Source organism: Lissotriton vulgaris, chromosome 1_1, assembly GCF_964263255.1.
Source record: "Lissotriton vulgaris chromosome 1_1, aLisVul1.2, whole genome shotgun sequence".
In the NCBI taxonomy this organism is placed as follows: Eukaryota; Metazoa; Chordata; class Amphibia; order Caudata; family Salamandridae; genus Lissotriton; species Lissotriton vulgaris.
Window position 1 is genome coordinate 643,036,564 of NC_141685.1, and position 20,354 is coordinate 643,056,917.

General features: G+C 42.7%; 1 protein-coding gene across 25 annotated transcripts in view; it reads left to right on the forward strand.

Moving 5' to 3' along the window:
• ADGRL2 (adhesion G protein-coupled receptor L2) overlaps positions 1 to 20,354 on the forward strand; it is a 223,147-nt gene that overhangs the window by 28,168 nt on the left and 174,625 nt on the right. For all 25 annotated transcript variants that reach the window (XR_015308306.1, XM_086954265.1, XM_086954279.1 and 22 more), the window contains exon 2: positions 17,689 to 17,863. Coding sequence is in view for 24 of the 25 variants with exons in the window: in XM_086954265.1 (XP_086810391.1) it covers positions 17,788 to 17,863 (76 nt within the window). In the remaining variant the exon portion in view is untranslated. The remainder of the gene's footprint in view (positions 1 to 17,688; positions 17,864 to 20,354) is intronic.

Genomic DNA, 20,354 nt, shown 5'->3' on the forward strand with positions numbered 1-20,354 from the left:
GGATTTTTTGGGTAAATTTTAATCTGTACCATGTACTTCTCGGGAGCGTGTAGTATGTTGTGTTTTCGATTTGCGCAGTTTTTTGACTGCAACTGTTCCCCCCCCCCCCCGTGTTTATAGAACTCGGTGGACGTTGAATGATAAATGACTTTATCACTAATGCCGGTTTATGTGCGGATTTATGAGCTTTTCAAGGTGACTAGCAGTGCTGTGCTAATAATTGGTATGTAATATGCATACTAATGTTTAATGTTTCATTTTAATCTCACGGGGCTATTGTTCGGTACCAGCAGGAGATTTATTAAGCTTGCATTTTGATCACATAAGCCTTTTAGATGGGAAGTAATGCAATGGGAGAAACCATTCAGGGTTCTTCCTGTAATTGGCACGAACATACTGGCCCTGTTGCAAGACGCACCTTTGTATTGTCTGCTCGTGTCCTTATCATACACATGTTTTCTTGTCGGTGTGTGATTCATGTCTGCAGCAAAAAAGGGTGAATGCGTTACTTGTGAAGAAGAAGCATTCTTATCTCAGTCGGCAGAAACACATTTTATTTTCTGTTATCTGTAAGAAGGAATTTACATTTTGATAATTTAAGTCTGGGTAATCCACTCGAATTCCTGCATGACACACAGATCATTACCACTATCATGTAGCATAATTGGGCTACTCAACAGCGGTGATTCCAGTATCCCTTCTCGTTCTCCTGAACCTTGCATTTATTTTCGTTGTGTGTGTTGTGCTGTACTATGGCAGTGTGGTGGTGTGGGAATGGCAGTTACTTATTCCTAACGTTTTAGAATTAATATTTATTTGTGACACAGTCACGTGGGTTGGTAGGCTGATTTTATAAAAATGGATGCTATGGAGGTTACTTCTGTCTCTCAGGCACCAAATGTCTGCCACAGTGTTCGACTGGAGGTTACCTACTGGATCTTGCTTTGGGAGCTTCCTGAACTAAATTCGGGTTTGATGTTCACTGGAGGATGAGAAGAGGCGGTCCCAAAGTGTAAACCAATACCAAGAAAAGTTTTGCCTCCTGTAGAGACAAGCATTGAAAATGCAATAGGTCTCGCCTTTGATTAAGTTAAAGCCATGTGTTTTGCTAATGGTATTTTATAGCTAAGCAAATGGCTTTAACTTAATAAAAGCGAGACCTATTGCATTTTTAATGCTTGTTAATGTTGGAGGCGGGTTAGATGGAGACTGTGCGTGAGTGAGAGTGGAGGGGCATGGGGGCACTGTTTTCTTTGGCTTAGGGAGGGCAGCAAAGGGTCTAATTGCAAGGGTAAGGCGGGGGAACCAGGTGGCGCGGGAGGAGGTTTTTGCAGATAATGGAGTACATTGCTCCCAAGTGTATGCAATTATGGTCAACTTGGGATACTCGGGTGAGGCGATGCAGTAAGTTTGCTTACACTTAACATAAACAAGGCTCAGGCCCTCACATTTAATGGTGTGACCGTGACTGTTACAGAACAGTCTCGAGAGCTACAACAACCTTTCTGTTTTCACTCTGTTAATAGGTATTATGTTTCTTTGCAACAATAATCACTCTAACTTTATGTAATCTGTAATGAATATGTAATGTGTAAAAATGTAACTCTCAATATGAGTAACCGTAGTAGCTATACGTACTGTCACCTACTGCTCTGTAACAGTAAATTCTTTTATGTAATGTTCGTTGCTCTGTTTTAAAGCGCTTTGATACCTCTAGTGCAGAGACTATATTAAAACGCATACATAAATAACTAAATAAATAACAAGCAGGGAGTCTGGTGAAGGACTGGAAAAAGTCTAAAAAGAGACCATTGCCAAAATCATTTATGCCATAACACTTCGGACAGTGGACCACTCAAAGAAAAGACAAGGCACCAATCCTAGAATTGCCAAATAGATTAGTTTTCAAGTTCCAGTGTGCTCTTTCCAAATGCTCCCTGTCCTAAGAGCATAACCCAGAACTGGGGTAAAAAGTCAACTTTTTGTCCAGTATGGAAAAAGCACCACTCTACAGGTTGGTCTCATCCAGTTGTAAGAGACTATACAACTTTCCTATTGTCCTAATATATAAACGCTGAGTCGTGATGTAAGGTTGTAATACTCCTTTAATCCATTTTAGGAAAAACACCAGCCAACGCGTTTCGTTCTGAAACCAGAACTTCTTCATGGCTGTAGGTTTAAAAACATACAAAATAACAGTATAAGTGCTATACAAGACAACACACTAAATATAAAAAATGACAATACAGTGCCCACATAAAAAAACACGACATATAGTAAAAAGCGTAGCATCTCATCACATGGGTAAAAAGATACATATATATACAATATTTATACAGAATTTGGTAAAGACATTTTTGTGCTATACATTGTTATTTACATAGGCTATAATACTTCTACTAGTTTTAGATCAGACTCATTTGCGTCCCGCAAGGCAGCAAATTTGGTGAAGGCTGTAGGAAACATCGAATATATCATTTGTCATCATTGATACCATTGCTACTCCTGATTGTAAAGAAGTTCTGGTTTCAGAACGAAACGCGTTGGCTGGTGTTTTTCCTAAAATGGATTATTAAATGAGTATTACAACCTTACATCACGACTCAGCGTTTATATAAGAGGACACTAGGAAAGTTGTATAGTCTCTTACAACTGGATGAGACCAACCTGTAGAGCGGTGCTTTTTCCATACTGGACAAAAAATTGCCAAAAATTGCCAAAATCATACGAGTCAGGATGTCCAGTGGAGCATACGCCATCGTGACACAGACATAAGCTATGCATCCTTTCATGGGACCCTTTTAAAGTTTGCCCATCACCTGGGCGTGCCAACTAGGCCCAGACAGACCCTGTTCTGTGTGTGCTGCCTCATGAACCCTCTAGCTACAAACCGGAAGTGGGCACAAGCAGAGCTGTAGTGCATGCACCCCCACCCGCTCCCCCTCTTAATCCAGTGCAGCTTACAAAGGCACACCCCAAGGAGGTGCAGCCAGAAAGCTAGACCCCCCTGGAAATCTCAGGGCAACCATTCAAACACACAAAGGCAACCACTTTTTCAGGATCTGAACCCTCTCTGCGGGCAGGGGAGGGTGGGGGGCAGCACCCAACCCTCTCTGCGGGCAGGGGAGGGTGGGGGGCAGCACCCAACCCTCTCTGCGGGCAGGGGAGGGTGGGGGGAAGCACCCAACCCTCTGGCCGAGGAGGCTTGCATTTGAAAAGATGTGATAGTGCTTCAGGGCTGCGCCCCGCGATATATTTGCTTTCTTTGTCCTTGAACATGCACTCCGGGCATCGGGGGAGGAGGGGTGACGGAAGAGGGGGTGGGAGGGAGATGACCGGTATCTGAAGAGTGAGACGGGGGAATGAAACACTAAGGATGCAGGAGCACACTCGTCGCTCGCGCATTTGCGCCTTGACTCACTCACGTTTAGGCCCTTGGGCAGAGAATCGCTCAGTGTAACAAGGCCCCTCGGAGTGACGGTACCCCCGATGGCCAGGGCCTAGAAGCCTGATTACATGGTGCCAGGAGCACCAAGTCATATAAGGGCACCGGTAGCTACATGTGACGTCATACGAGGGTAGAGGGCCTGCAGATGACGTTACATGAGGGTAGATGTTAGAACCACCATACGAGGGTCACTTGTGCACACTGCACTCAGGTGACATCATCGAATGCCTGACATCTTCTAAGGTCAAACACAACTTTCCCAATTATGTCACGTTTGTTTAGAAATCTATCTTGCGATGTCACATGAGGGTAGAGGCTTGTCCGATGATGTCACACAGAAGTCATCTATTGTGATGCACCATCCCTCTGGTGACATCACACAGAGGATTAGGAGCCGATTAGGTCTGACCCCAGCAGTCTGAGACAGCAGGAGAGTTACATGATGTTGAAAAGCTGCGCCCAGTGACGTCACATGGGGCCCTAAGAGGGACCCCTCAGCCAACGGAGCCCCACAAAGGTCCAGTCATAAAGTCACCGGCACGTTAGTGGACGTGCCACAATGTACGCAAGCAGGTTTTAATGAGGTACTCAGCGAACTGACACTCAGGGGAGATGCGGGCAGGCACCGGCGGAGTTGAGGGCAGGCTGTAGTGTTGGAGCTAGAGAAGGGGCAGTTAGAGGGAACTTTAGAGAACAGATGGGGCAAAGCCCTTTTCCGCTGCCGGCAGGGACATTTGTAAATAATGCAGGTCCTGGTTCCCGGGCCCTAATATGCGATTCGGCCATGTTATGAGGGGTTCTGGGATTCAGCAAAGAAGGCTCGGGCGTGAGGTTAGCAGCCTGCCCCCTCGCGCTGACCCCTCTCTTCCCTGGAAGGGTACCTACTCTGAAGAACACTTTCAACCCCTCCTTTCATGTTTCTCAGATTGCAGAGAGAGAGAAAATCACAACTCCCATGTTCCCCCAGCAGCAAAAGCAAATGAACATCCGGGCTCTGCATGCCAATGACGTCCGAGCCATTTTCAACATTTTCATCTGCACATTATGCTCTTGACTGTAGAAAAGGTGGGAATAAGGTTACCCACCCCCCTCCTGCCCGATATGATTAGTGACATTTCGGAAAAAAGATTAAATCTGTAATATGAAAATAATTTAGTTTTTGCTTCAAAAATATAGTATGGGGTTTAAGGCAGACCATGTTCAAAAGTGACTGTTTAAAATAAATACCAATCAAGTAGATTCCCGATGTTTGTGTAATAATCTTCAGCAGTGTGATACTTAAACACACTATCACACATGCCTCGGATTTGCTAATGACCAATTTGAGAAGAAAAAATGTTCAGAAGAAAGACTTAACAAGCCTTCCTCCCGGTCCCCACACACTGAGGTCGTCCCATGTCCCCTACACGCTAAGCTTGTCTCCTTTCCCACATCCACTGAGCCGGTCTCTTGCTCCCTCTGTGAGCCTGCCCCCTTCACGAGCTGAGCCCTTCTCCTGCAGTGAGCGTGAACTAGCCCTTTACCGCAGTAGCGTGGTTGCCACAGGCTCTGGTGCAAGCGAGGAAAATGGCCCCTGTGACTGTTGTTCGCATAGTGAAATATAGCAATTATGAGGGTTCAATGTGCCCCGGTGCTACTGCACCAACAGTAGCTACGCCCCTGCCTTACAGACCGAGCGTGTTCCTTCGAATACTGATCTGTTTCCTGCCCCTCACGCACCAAACTTATCCTACTCCCTCATGCACCGCACCAGAGCTTCTCCTGCTCCCTCACACGCCGGGCCGGTCTCTCAGCACCGGTGCTATCTCCAGCTCCCTCGCACATACTCAGTCTCTTGGCCTCTCCTTTCTTGGGTTCCACTCGCACACCGAGCCTGCTCTTCACACACTAATCTGCCCTACTTATCTGCCTCGTGCAGGTCTTTTTACACATAGGCCTGGCTATCACCCTCTCCTTCACAGGCTTAACGCGTCTCTTCGTGCACTGACCGATCTCTTTCTCCGCTTCCTCGCGCAGGGAGTCAGTTTTCACACACACAGACTAGTCTTCTGCGTTTTTTTAACCACCAAGAGCCTGTCTCCTCCACCCTCACAGATAGCACATCCACGGACACGTCTCTGGTCCCCAACCTGCTGCGCTTGCCTTTGGATCACATACAGAGCGCCCTCCTCCAGGACAGGCTTTGGGCAGTGCGACTGTTGCGGACGCACTAGGCGCTGACCTCGGGGGGGGCGCTGTGTTTAGCAATAATTTAGGATTTGAGAGATATGGGGCACTTATGCCCCTTGGTAAAGAGAGAATCGGAGGAGGCGGTCATGGGATGTGGCGCCAAAAAGGATTGTGGTACCGGACGCCACCAGTGCTAAAGCCCCCCCATCACCACAAGAAGTGCCGCCTAATCTCCCTGGGCAAGGGGTGGCTTTCGTTACAGTTAACATAAACTCTTTAATCTTACTTTGTGCCAAGTGGGAGGAGGGAGGGAGCGCTTGGAAGACGCATCTTTCCCCCCGGGAGATGCGAGCTGGCAGACAGTAGGTCCTGGTCTGGTCCTGTCTAGAACCTGTCGTCTTGTCCCGGGACGGAACTTTGCTTCTGCGCTCCTGCCTAGGAACTGCACTCCGGACAAAACCTACAAGCGCCTGCAGGGTATATGCTGAGGCGGTATGGCTCTGAGCTTAGTTGGTAACAAGACAGTCTATAATTGTTAAAAAACTTTGAAGAGGCTTCCACTGTGTACTTATGTCGCGGATGCCATGACATAGACTAGCTATTTCTGCCGTCCCTCTTGGACGGGCTCGGCCGAATTTCCTGCTGGCGTAAAAGGTTTATTATCATCTTTATCGGGCCATCTGTTTCACCCCGTAAAGAAGAGAAGAAACCTTTTACGCCAGCAGTAAGTCAGGGCAGCCAATCCAAGTTGGGCGGCTCTGAAAGAGAAAAGAGTACGTCACTGTAACCTCTTTTCCAATGGCTGGCTACTGTTTAGCATGAATGGTGACGCCAGCCAATGGAAAAGAGGGGCGGGGCTTAAACCCAGCTAGTGAAAGGTACTCCAAAACATAAAATCTCTTCCAATGGCTGGCTACTGTTTAGCATGAATGGTGACGCCAGCCAATGGAAAAGAGGGGCGGGGCTTAATCCCCGCTAGTGAAGGGTACTCCAAAACATAAAATCTCACCAGCGAGACTGCGCATGTGCGCAGCCTACGCAAGCCGAGACCTAAAAAAAAAATGCTACTACTTACTATGGCATCAAGCTTTAACATGCGGCTATTACTTGAGGACTGAACATGATTGGATACCAATTTTCCTTTTTGTTGTTCATACACAGGGCTGTAACTACTTTTTTCAGTACAGTTTGTTGTCTTTCAATCAATCAATCCGGTATTTGTCAATCACAAACTAATCATCCCTAAGGGTCTTAAGGTGCTAGGGGCCTTCGTGGAGATTCTGTGAGCTATTGCCCAGAGCCACATGATGCTTAGCTGAGCTGCTGCCACCGACACCGGGGATCATGCCTTAGGCTCCAGAGTCAGACGCTCTGGCCACTACACCACTTTGAAATATCTGACTGATACAAATGTATGATGATAGTCAATGTTTTTCTAATTTGACTTGTACATTTGTTACTGTTCAAACCCTCATCAAGCTTTTGCCATAGTTGGCATCCTTTCGTAGCACATGTAACCCAGGACAATTTGAGTCACTGTGCACCCCTTTTTAGGTCTTGCGACCTATCATTGCGCGCAAGCGCATTGAGCGGAGCGAGAATTCATGCATCGAAAATCCTCGTGAAACCAAGGGCTTCTTGCGCTGCGGTTTTCATTGAGTTCACGTGAATCACGTGACCAAACAAGCACGCGCATTCACGGCCGCAGAGCACATCAAAGGGCTTCGCCCAGCGTGCGCTCTGCGGCTTCTCCTGCCCTAATTGAATCATGGCGGCCGGCCGTACTTTCAGTTTCCCGGCAACTCTGGTTTATTCACGCCCCCCCACCAGGCTCTCCCGCCCCCATACAGCTTCCCTCCTAATCCGCCTGCCTCCCCTCACTCGGAATCCCGCCCCAGGCTCTCCCGCCCTCATCCGGCTTCCGTCACAAGACGGCTCGTCATTGCATTTGCACCCGGCCCCCGATAGTTGCTCGGCTGCTCACTGAAGCGAGTGGAGGGAGACCGAGTGCTGCTGGCTGTGTAGTGATCTCTCAGCGAGCCCACTGGTCCCAATTAAAAACAGCAAAGGTGTGCCATCGCTGAGATAATGCCCAGTAGTGGCTACAAAGTGGTGGTAAGGTACTGCACACCACCTGGTTGCATCGAACCCAGCAGCGGAGGAGGTCACGGAATCCCATTAAACAGACCACACATTTACAACCCGTTTCCTATGCCGCTGTTTGGAATTTCAATCGCTTCCTGCATTTAAATCCTTCTATCTGGCGGCTTTATGCTGAACAGATTAAAGGGTGGATTCGGCAGTCTCTGCCCTCTGGCTTACTGTAGCACGCTGCGAAGATTAAAGAACACACCGGCATTTCCAGCCTCCGAGCCCGCTCCTTCCACTATCTGGGATTCAGAACATGTCACACAGGTGTACAGAGCCGAAGCCGGGATAGCCCACTGTGAGTAGTCAGCACAGTGCAGCACAAAGGTTGTGTTTGCCAGTGGAATTTTGAAAAGTTTTTGATTTTCCTTGTGCTTTCGCTCAAACACCTGAATCTAGTTTTGTGTTAGACATGCCCTTGTGTTCAGTTTTCACATGTGGTACCAGCAAGTACATGTCACAAAATGTCCTCAAACCTCGTCGCCAATATAGTATTGCACAGGCCTAAAGCAATGCAAATTTACAATGACAATGGACACTTCAAGGGTACTTAACTATTAACAATAAAATGACTGCACCAGATGTACTGGTTGCCCGAGTGGCTCTTACACCAAGATTGAGTGTTCTGGCCCGCATGATCGGCACAAAAAAGTTTAGGAATGTTTTATTGGTGGTCTGCATGGATTGTGATCTAGTGATCTTTGTTGAAGAGTATCAAGCGTGTAATGCAGCTGACAAATCACTCAAGACATGCCCTTGTTTCTTAAGTGAGACTGCATTACGAGAGGGACCCTTGCACAAGTTGCCATTACAAAGAAAGGGGTGAGCCACTTAATGCAATATAAATCAATTATAAAATTTTTGAGTTCACGAAATGTCTGCTCAAAGTAATTAAAACATATAAGAGTATTGTGCAACAACCAAAGATATCCAAAATAACATATTTTATTCAGTCACTCATATTTGGAATAACACTTGGAATCTAACTGCATTTCGAAACTTGCACAAGTTGGGCAGCAGCCTAATCTCTCGAACACATTGATAATGAAATGTCTTTCACTAGAGTGCGTCAGAGAATCTGTTATTTTAAGGTTGTATACAGAGGTAAACCAGGTCTCTAAAAAGAGTTTGCAAACACAACAATCCGTATTTTACACTATATGATTGTTTATTATACACTATTCATCTACACATTAAATTAATTAGCATATATGAAAATATAAACTACTCCGTAAGTATCATAGATGATCACACATCTCTATTAGTCTAATCTCTGAGTTGTAACTAGTTGTCCTATGGCATATCAGTATTAGTAAAGTAAAGTTTTCCTGTATACCTTATTGTGCCATCGGGCTTAAAGTCAGAATTCGGATTGCAGTCGCCCTTTGGGAATCCGTTCTTGTGTGTAACCGGCCCATAAACCTTATATACTGTTCCTATACATGGTTTACTGTGAAGCGGGGAGGGGGTCAGCTCATGCTCCGTGTCGGGCTGCTTCACACAGGACAGTGAACAGTATTTCTAGTTCAAAACACAGGAAGTACACAGAACCTTACTGCTACGTTTCTCTCCCTTTCCTAGACAATGAAACTTGGAAGCTCATCTTCCCTTGGAGCCATATTTCAGCTGCTGTGTTTATAAAAAAAAAATCTGACAATGCAAATTTTCCTTCTCAGGTTTGTTCATGCAAGCCTCAGAAAACATGACAATCGAGCACACAGTTTATTCGTTTCACCACTTTAAACATCTCTTGTTAGAAATAAGCTGGTCTGCTCCTCAGGCCCTATTCTCCCATTATGGATTCAATGCACAAACAGGGATCATGTTAACATACAGCGAGGCTCGTGTTATGCAGAACATTGAAACAAGCACTGGCGTTGCCAATAGGTCTTGCAGTAGGAAAGTTGGAGCTATTGGTTTTGTAAATGACAAAGCCCTTTATGTTTTTAAAATTAAAACAAAAATAAAAAGCATTGTTATTTGCAATTGTAATAGCTCCAACTTTCCTACTGCGAGACCTATTGGCAACGCCAGTGCTTGTTTTAAGCAAGTTTTCATGTAACTGCAGTGTGTATCTTAAAACTTCTTGCACCTGAAAGGCATAATTTATCTGCCGTCCTGAAGTTTCTGCATGTTAACACATGAGTTATGTGGGTCTTATATAATGTCTACATTTGTGTGTAGTATAACTATATGCGAGCTTGACCTCACATTCTGAACCTTGGTCCAGTCAAATGGATAATATCCTCTATATTCTGTAGATTGGTATGATACTCAGGTTGTGAGTGAGTTTACTATCCGGAGGAACAAAAGATAATTTGTTACTCACATGTTGGTCCCTCTTAATTAGGTCTTCCCTACAAACAGCTTTAGGTTTCTGTAGAAAGACCTGTTTTGGGCAGTACCAATATTTACAGTGTGTTCTGGGTCAAGCTATTATTATCATTGATTGGCTTTCTTGTCAATCTTGTTTAGTTTCTTGTATTCAATGATTTCCCTCCCTCCTCTTGTGTTTGCTCCCTTGCTTGGAACATAGCTTCTTCACCACCATTTTGTTTGGTTGTCTTCACTGGGCTTATTTGGGGCACTACTTTTTTAGGTCTTCACCCAACTAGACATCGTATGCACGGTCTGTTGTCAGACATTTTCGTTTACAGTGTGTAGCTAATGTTGGCTTCATTGTCACTCATTTGCTTTCTTATTATTTGTTAGATTGTGTATGCTTGCCTTCCTTTTCTTGTTTGTTCCTCGACTGGAACATGGACGCATTACTTGTTGTCCACTGCTCACTATTCACTGCTAATTTTTGTCTTTTTTAAATTAAACGATCCACACGAGTGCATGTGTTTATCAAGTGACTTACTTGTGTACTTATCTTCCTTTCGCCACGCTCCAGCTTATCCATGTGCTTCTCCCCCAGTACTCCCCGTGTTGCTTTCTTGTCCATGTGCTTCTCCCCTACAGCTCCTTATAGCTCTTTTGTCTGTTTAATCATTCCCGTGCTTCACTGTGTGCCTTCTGTCCTTTCTTGCCCACCTTCTCTCTCTCCATGCCTCTGTGTTGCTTTCAGACTTCTCCACTATGCTGCTTCCACCAACTGCTTTAAAAAATGAAATGCTTTCACAGGTTCTTTTTCATTACCGATCCATCTCATATCAGTAAATAAAAATAAAGTGGCCTCAGCATTCCTAATGCCTCCTAGCCATGTCAAAACATTTTATTTGTTATTTGTTGGCCATGCTGCATAGTATCGGGGATGCTGTTGCAGCATGGCTAAATAACATTGGTGAAGGCAGTAGGTCACAAAAATGAGACTTCTTTGCTTTGCCAATGTTTATCTTTTCCTTCTAGCACTCCATAGTGGTGCAGGTGTTCCTGCTGCCTCCTTTGTTTGACGATTACACGCCCAAATAACATAATCGGCACTGTTGCCCCTTCTAAGGTTTTCCCTGGCTCCTCCCATTCAGTTTTTTTTTCATTCTTTTTAGTTAAAACTCCCACCTTTTTTTTATTTTTTTTTATTTTTATTTTTTTTGCTCTGCTGATTTAATCAGTCCTTCGGTGCTTACTTCCCTTACCCCGCATATCCACCCCACTCTCCTGTTGCTCCTCTGCCCTCCTATTTTGTGTGTGTATGTGTGGAACAGTAAATAAAATTTAAAAAAAAGACAAAATGGCAGTTGCATCATGGCTCATTAATGTGTATACCTCCTCACTCTTAGCCAAAGTAACGCCTGAAATCATTCATGCGTGTGGGGATGCTTGTGCACATGCACATTGTTGTGCGCTTTTCTTTTCTCTTTTTCGAAATGTTTGCTGTTGATTTCCGTATTGGGAAAGCCGAATGTTGGTAAGAAATGTTGGCTTTGCCAGTGCTTGCTTACTTGAGTGAAGAAACACACAGGACTACACATAAAGCTTAAATATGCTCCTGGTATAATGGGGCTTGCACACATTTGGCAGGCTCTGTCCAGGCTTCAATTTTTCTTGTGTTTTAAACAGATGAGCACTATAAAGGAAGCTATTGTACTATAGTAATTCAGATGTGATAAATAAATGTTGTGATATAGCTATTTTAAATGTTATCATAATGATACATTTCCTTTCGTATTGTTCTGTGAAACTGTACCAAATGAGAAATAAAATGAGAGAAGGATCTCCAGATCCTCTTCGTTTCGATAATGTTTTTCGCTCTTTGAACTGTTTTAACACATTTGTCCCCGCCTGCGAAGCTGTTTGCTGGAAACCTTAGTTTATAATGTTATGACAGTCTCTAATGTAGTAGGTATCTAAAATAAAAAAAGCCTTCTCTATAGTACGGTTTCTTTTAATCGGCGCAGCATACATTCTATATGGTGTTGGGGTTCTAATCTTTCCCTGTAAAGTTTACAGTGGGATGTTTGTATCATATCCATGGCTTTATCCTTTTTGAGATGGACAGAACACCCTGGGTGTTGATTCTGTTGCAGTTTGCGCAGTTATACATAACCACTTGTCTTCCGCTGTGCTTTTATTTATTTTTTTAATAAAAAAAAGTTTTATGTCTTACATGGATTAGCGCATTTACGAACTTCAGCCATCTGATGTGGTAATCTCAGATCAGTTTCTATTCTGCTAATGGGTCAATCCACACCTTCATTTTTCCACTATTCTCAAAAATGTCTGTGCTGTGAATCTATGCCTGTTCATATCTCCATTAAATCTTACTCTGTTACCTCTTTAGAAATGGCAGTTTTGATTCAGCTATCGGTGGTTCGTACTAAAAAAAATTTGAAGGAAGAATTTGCTAAATCACTTATATGAAATAATCTCAAAACAGATCTCTGCTGTGAAGTGTGGCTCAAAGCTTATTAGTACATTTTCTGGTATTGATTTTAAGCAAATTGTTTTCTCACCGTAGTTAATGTCCATTAATCACAATAGAGAATTTAGGTATTCGAATTGACACCATATTTGATCAATTATGCACCAAAAACATCTTGTGCACGCCCACAGTGGGGATACAGAAACTGTTGGCACGGAGACTGGAAGGGAATAGTTGGAGTTTCGTGACTTGCCTAGAGGTCCGCAGAGGTCCAGTATTTTGGGATGGTTGGTTGTTTTTTTTGGTCTCACTCTGTTCATACTATTGATCTCCAGTGCATGCTAGTTATGTTTGGCAACAATATTTTTTATAGCACTTAACCGCATCGCTGCGGCGGCTTTTCCCGCTGTGTGCGGCAAATTTAAAAAAGCTGCGTTACATGACAAGCTCAGCTCATCATCCGCACACGACTAGCGTGGCTGATGACGAGCTGAGCTCGTCCTCAGCATCAAAGAGGATAAGATCAAAATGATTTTGTTTTGCGCTCATTTCCAACTTATAATTGCCGTGGGCTCATTCTCCTAACATCAACCATCTGCCTTTATTTTACGTTTATATTGTAAATTAATGATGGATCAGTTTTCCAGTTTCATGCAGTTCAATTCTTCTCTGACGATAATAACCTTTTATGTGACAGGACTTGGGTCAAGATTCCCTTTTAGTGGTGGTGGTATAGAACAAAAGAATCTCAGTATTGATCCAGTGAATGGCCAGTGCCCATTGATTTATTATGAGTTAGGAATTCAGTGTGCTGAGTCAAACACAACCAAGATTACATCTTTTGCTGCTATTGATTTTGCTTCATATTTCTCTACATATGAATTGGTCTGTGATCTTACATATGTTAATCTTAACTCCACTCCTTCCACGGCCATCGAGGGAAACGCACTTTATTTTTCTGAATTCTTTTAGTAGCAGAATGTTTAAATCTGTATGTTAAAAGATTCCATTCGAGAAATGTAAGTGACAAACTTGGCTTGTGTGCACATATATCCGCAAAAGCCATTCCAGCATTAATGACTCTTACCTTGCTCTATATTTAGTTCCTTCAGTTTAGTTGTAAAAGTATTTTGCGAGCAATTTTCTTGCAACATCGTTGTTACCTAGTCAAGGTTTTTTAAGGTTGTCTGAACATCCCTGTCAGCCGTAAGTGACAAGCCTGAGCCATGTCTGGGCTCTGTTGGTAAGGAAGGCGGAGAGAGGAGATGGAGGTCTAAATTGAAAACAGCATGCTGAGAAATGTTGTTGCTCCGGACCTTTGCTGGCAGTAAATATTCCCAGAGCTATGTCAGTTTGTGCTATATTTTTTTTTCTTCCCACCTTCTTTTTTTTGTTCTTTTTTTTTTACTGTCTACCTCAAAACTATGGCACTATACTTTTTCTGAAAAAAAATCATTGTCAAAATAGTTAACTAAGTTCACTGTTCCTGTGAAAATCTTGGTCCTTGCAGGTTGTTCGACCTGTATATTGTAAAACAACTTTCCATCGAGGAGAGTCCCAGAACCCGGGTTTTGAAAAAGGAACTATCCTACATGGGATAGATTTATTTTTTATTTGCCGCCTCTACAGATGCCATGTTTCCTCCGTTAAAGAGCTATTTTGCATTTCTTTATTCTCTTTTGATCAGAAAATCTAACCTGTGTAGCTTTAAAAAATGAATGCCTAGTTTTGCCATTTCAGCAGTCTGCGACTGTTTAATGAAGACCATGGTAAACAGCCGCTGACACTGCCTCTGGTGTCCAAAGCGATCAGCATATTTAAGGTGCTACTCGACATGACACTAAGATATTACAGCCCATCAAAGGTGTAATTGACTCACAGAATACCTCTTCCTCCCACCACCTTTACTTTCTTCCTTGCTATGGATATATTGTACAGTCTCTGGCAAGAATTTGTGTACATTAAACCCTGAACGGAAACGAGCATTTAGTCATAATAGTGTCATTTGGGAATATTCCTTATTTTGTTATAAATATATCTTTTAATGGAAGGTGAAGTCCTGTTGCACCACATATCTGATGCTGTTTTGCTGCATTGCACACCCTATTTCTTGTGGCTGTCTTCTTTCCAATTTGACCTCGGGTTGCCCTAACCCAGGGACGTTTTCTGATAAGTTAATGCTTCCCTTCTTTGGGCCTAAAAATCTTAACTTATTTAATGAATTACTTTTATATACTAGAGCTCTTAACCAAACTGGATGTGTGTGCAATTTATATAGAACAAACAAGCCTACGGCACTCGTAGAAACTCCTCCAAAGCACAGTTATGAGTGTCTAATAATTTCATTAAAAAAAAATCTGCATGTTGGTAAGGACCAGCTCTGCCCTTTTCTCAGGTACTTGCATATAGCGGGAGGCAACTAAGCAGGGCCTGTTCCAAGAGCATCTTCAAGTTCACAAGTGATGTGATCTCTTCACAAAGTGAATGATATGTTTGATCTCAGTCAAGTACACCAGTGAGATCTGTACAGAAACTTCCATATAACAATGATGCTGGGTAGTGGCTTTGCTTAAAAAAAAAAAAATTAAAAAAAATTAAAAAAAAAAATATATATATATATATATATATTTACTTTTTATTATTTCTATTCCCGTTGTTGCAAATAAGGGTGCCTCGGGAGATGCCCCCACGATTGCCCTCTGATCAGGCGTTCCCTTCTCTTTGCATATATTGGTAAAAACCCGGAACTCCCATAACAAGCAAGCTGGTGTTGGTTTCTTTCAGAAGCCCTTCGGATCCCCTCTACATTCTCTTTGCAGGCTTATAAATGTAAATACTTCAGTGAAGAGGTTAAATGTTTTAACTTCACTAAGGCAGAGTAACCAGAGATGCAAAGCATATTTTCTCTGACCCAGTCTCCAATTTACATATTATTCATCTGTAGTCGTGCTTATTTGGCGACTTTTGTGCTTGAGGGGAGCTGCATTAAGGAGGTCCATGTATACTTTAGTTCAAAGTTTCGTATAAGCTGAAAAAAAGCTTGTGGTGCTGTTTTGCAACCGGAGTAGCGTGGATGAGATAGTATTATGATACATTTTCGTTCAGTTGCGATCCTAAACCAAGACTTGAATGCCATCTCCATTTGGCATCTCACTCTAAAAATGTTCTGATCAATTTTCACAGCCATCTCACAATAATCTTCCACGCCCCCTGGAACCTAATTGAAAATAATGTACTTAATTTGTGAAAGGCAGATTATTGCCACACTAGACTCATTTTTGCCCTACTTGTGTGTAGACTGCAGTGTTTGTGCATCGATCATCAACATGAAGAAGCAGAAGTTCTGTTAGCATATATGAGGCCGTGTTTGTCATAAATGAGGGTTTCTTTTTGGTATTTGACTTTTCCTGAGGTTGGTTAGACTGGTGGTGGTAAAGTTGATATCTGCAATGTTTGGCTGGAACTCTATCTAACTGTACATTTCTGTACTTTGAGCACACTCATGCACAATAAACATACAAGCTCCAGTTTGCACCAAAATTGGGGTTGGTCTCACTGTGCTTTGGAGCCATGTCAGAGATAGCTACTGGCAATGTGATTGACAATACCAAATCTAGGGTTGGATGACTAGGCCATAAGTAGACTTTAGAGAATGGCCGTATTTGGATCGGTGGTTCCAACAAATGCTTTCTGGTTTACTACAGCCCTGGCCTGTTCAGGTATTTTACTCTTAATCTATAAGCCACAGGCACGATGCCAGCACCCCACATAGTTTTGTGACCTTATTGTAGATATATATGGTGAATGGAATATTTCATTACACTGACCCTTGGCATATTTGTTTGATACATCAGTTCTTATATTTTTAATCTAATACTTTTGCCAGTATATATAAAATATATTTTACTACAAAATGTAATACATGAGATTACATTGGATCCCCTTTACCTGCTAAATATTCAGCAAAGTTAAAAATGTGCCTACTGTTCATGAAGCGAGTTGCCCTTGCGTCATGCAGATTACCTTGTAAAATAAATAAAAATTCAAAGCATGTTTGTAATATTCAGCGCTCACAAGAAAATTAAGGTAAAGGGGTTATTTGCTGGAAGTCTGTGATGTTGGAAGCCATCTATTAACGAGAGGGGCTGTCAGTTCCCGAGCAGTGCAGAGATGTATTCCAGTAATTCATCCTTTGACTTGAGTGGGTTTTAGAGGCAGTGATGCATTAACAGGCTTTCTACATGTCAGCATTCTAGGATGTCTCGAATTTTTTTCTCTCCAAAACTGGGAAATCTCATGACCACAGGCAGATGCTCCTTCCCGTCTGTTACCATCAGTAGCCGACCTGGACAGGCAAATCACTGCATAGTTTCTGAGCAGTGACTATGGCGAGGTGTAAGATTTGTATAATCACATATGACTTGCAGGAGGAGTGTGCATTACAAGCATTTGCGCCTAGTGTAGCTTCCAAGATCATCTTCTGCTATTCTTTAAATCCCTCTTTGGCCTTCCTGGTCCAGTTAAAAAAAAAAAAAATGTTTTTAATACCAACTGGCTTGGGTGACTTCTGAAAAAAATGTTTACTGTGTTACTTACTAGTGTTCGACCCTGTTCTGCTTTCTCTCTCTCGCTCTCTCTCTCACACACACACACACACTTCTCTCTTTCACTGGTAGTTACACGAATTTATTGAAGGACACTATTATTTGTAACCATCTACAAGCGTGCATTAACTCCAATTTTCTGGCCTGCTTGGTGGTTCTTGGACATGTGTGAGTGGTTGATTTTTTTTGTTCATTCACAAAAAATAAAAATTTGACATGAAGCTGTCGATTGCTGGAGTACTTCTCGCACCAATGCAAGTTCTGTTAGTGAAAATGGAAGCCATTTTGCTTAAAGGACTGCGGACTGTCTCGTGCGAGCCAGCTGAAAGGTTATTATGTGTTAACTAATGGCATGTAATATAGGCACTTAAAAAAAGGATCATGTTTCTGCTGAATGTCTCCAAATTCTCTTGGAAGTTTGGCCCTAAATTCCTCGTGTGAGGTGAAATGTGCCGCTTGTTGTTGCCTGCGCTGTTCAGTCGCCTGTCGCTGAGATATGTGCCTCTTTCTTCCAGGAATGACGCTCCGTGATGCGGGCCGCTGGTGTCGATGAACTGGGGGATGTGTGACCGGGCCCATTAAGGAATACAACAGCAACACCCAGAGAGGGATCAATGATGGTGTTGTCTGGATCCAGAATGAGAAGTCGCTGGCTGTTTCTTGCAGTCTGCTTCATACAGTGCACTGAAGGTAAAACTGCGTTCACGCTTTATACTTGATTATCTGATGTAGGCGACTGGCTCCTGAATAGTGCTTTACAAAGCTAGGGTGGGACCGCGAACGTGGGCAACACAACTCTGTATATAGACTTTACGGTTTGGTACCTAAAAATTAAAACCGTTTTTTTTTTTAATTTAATGCATGGCCTGTAGACCTCTTTACTTTTTTTGGGCTGCCTCATGTTGTCCACAAAGTCTTACTACAATCGCATACATGTACATTTACAGAGGCTTTCATTTAGACTTCTTCCTCCATTCAGATACACGTTTTACATTCACCATAGCACACAGCATTGGGACCATGGATCAGCCCCCTTCATCCATTGGCTCTCATCACTGCAGTATGCCTGATCAAATGTGCACAGCTACCTAAAAATGAGCACTTCAGTGCCACGTCTGGTTTCTCTGTGCTGACAGACCCCTCCTTTATTTTTTATATGTTTCATGTTTGCCCAGTTTTTTTGCGTGTGCATATTTTAGGTAAAAAAAATGCATACTTGCCAAGGCCATAACTTATGGATCTGCCAATGCTTTTAATGACTGGCTTTGTAAACTGTTGTGAGTAATGCTTTTACTGATTTTAATGTTTTTTTTTTCTAGCACGGATTTTTTTCTGTTGAATGCTTTTAATGTCGACAGTAAACCCCTGTTTGCTGAAATATAGGTGAATTACCTCTACTTTCTCTGCGCATGTTTAGTCCTTCATTTCGATCCAAATCCGTCCAGAACACTACTTGGTTTATTGGCAAAGCCTTTCTGCTGATAGAATTGAAGAGTATAGTTCGATTACGTGGTTGCCCCTTATTTTGCCTTTTTTAATGGATTGCAAAGCGGTTTTGCATGAGCAAGCCTTGTGTTGGCCACTGCTCCCAACAGTCTGAGTAAGATGGAGCTCTCTGCCTGGCTTTTATAGTTTAGAATTAATATTGGATGATTTACCTAATGTTTTCATTCATGTATTCACTTAAATAGCACTGTTTGAATTATAGGGTGAGCCAATCAATATTATTTTAATGCTAATGCGCTCAAAATGTCTTTTCCACTCACAAGCGGGAAAATCGTTACTTATTCCCATTGTTTTTCCTCCCAGGATAGCTGCTCTTTTATCGACCTATATATCCATTTTTACTGAAGCTCGTTTGCCGCGTGCATCTAGACTTGAAGGAGCGTGTACCGGGAACATATCACATGGGTTCCTGCCCTCGGGATTTGCATGTTTTGCTAAACCATTTTCAGAAGACTTCTCTATTGTGGCAAAGATTGTGGCCTCATGAGCAAGCAGGACAGATTTTTTTTTCACATGTTCCTGACACGGTGCGTTTGATATTGACTGTACACCGAGCCCTGTGCTGCCCTTTGTTCATTTTGGACATTGTTTAAATTGTTTTTATCTGGAAAGTAAATTTCTGCATTTGGGAAACCGCAAAGAGCTGTTAAGTCACCTTTTGTAGTGTAAGGGTGATAGAGCTAATTAAAGCCTGAATAACTGAATTTTACAGCTAGTTGCCTTTGATAATTATTTTGAGTTGTGTAAGAATACTTTAGTCTTGCAAGAATGCACCTTCGTTTGCGAAGCGGATTTAAAATGTGTGGTAAGGTGAGGATTCAGTCCACGGATTTTTCAATTACTTGCACTCCATTTCAATTAGATTTAGAAAACATACAAAAGCCTTAATATAGGAGCATTTCAAGCTGTAAGAAAGTTAGGATTTTGAGATTTTCGATATAATATTGCAAAAAAGGTACCTCTGTAAGTAAATTTTGTTCTGTATACAAGTTGTGTAACAGCCAAAAAACGTATTTTTCAAAATAGGATAACCTAGTTCGATGTGTAACAGACTGAAAACATCCCAACCTAATTTATATAGATGACTTGGCCTTTTACACACCAATCCTATTTAATCTTGTTATGCAAGATACTGCTAAATGCAGAACATTTCTGGAATCACCAGAAAAATTAAAGTCTGCACCCTCCTACATGAAGACCAGTCTGACTTTAGGCTTCACTGCAGCATTCCCAGAAACCTTCCAGGCCTAGGCAACACCACATTCCTCTCGGACAGCAGCAGTATATGCTGTCTGACCTTCCTGGCTCTGTCCGCTACCTTCAATGCTGCTGACATTCAACCACCAACACGCTTAGTAACTGCACTGTATTACATGACTGTGTTGAACTGACTGGTAACACCCCTTCTACCTAGATGATATCAATTAGTCCAGATAAAAGAACTTGGACCTGGTGGATTTCAGTGACCTTGTACTTGCCCTAAGGTTACATCCTATCCCTTTTCATCTTCACCCTATACACAGTGCACAACAACATAAAACCCACACAAACTTGCTGTTTATACCCAGTTATTCCTGAGATTTTTAACCGGCGTTGCAGAGATCGTAGTAAAGACTTCCTTACACTTAGTTGTAGCCGGCATAGGTAAGCGCAGTGGGGCAGGGTGGGTGGGGGG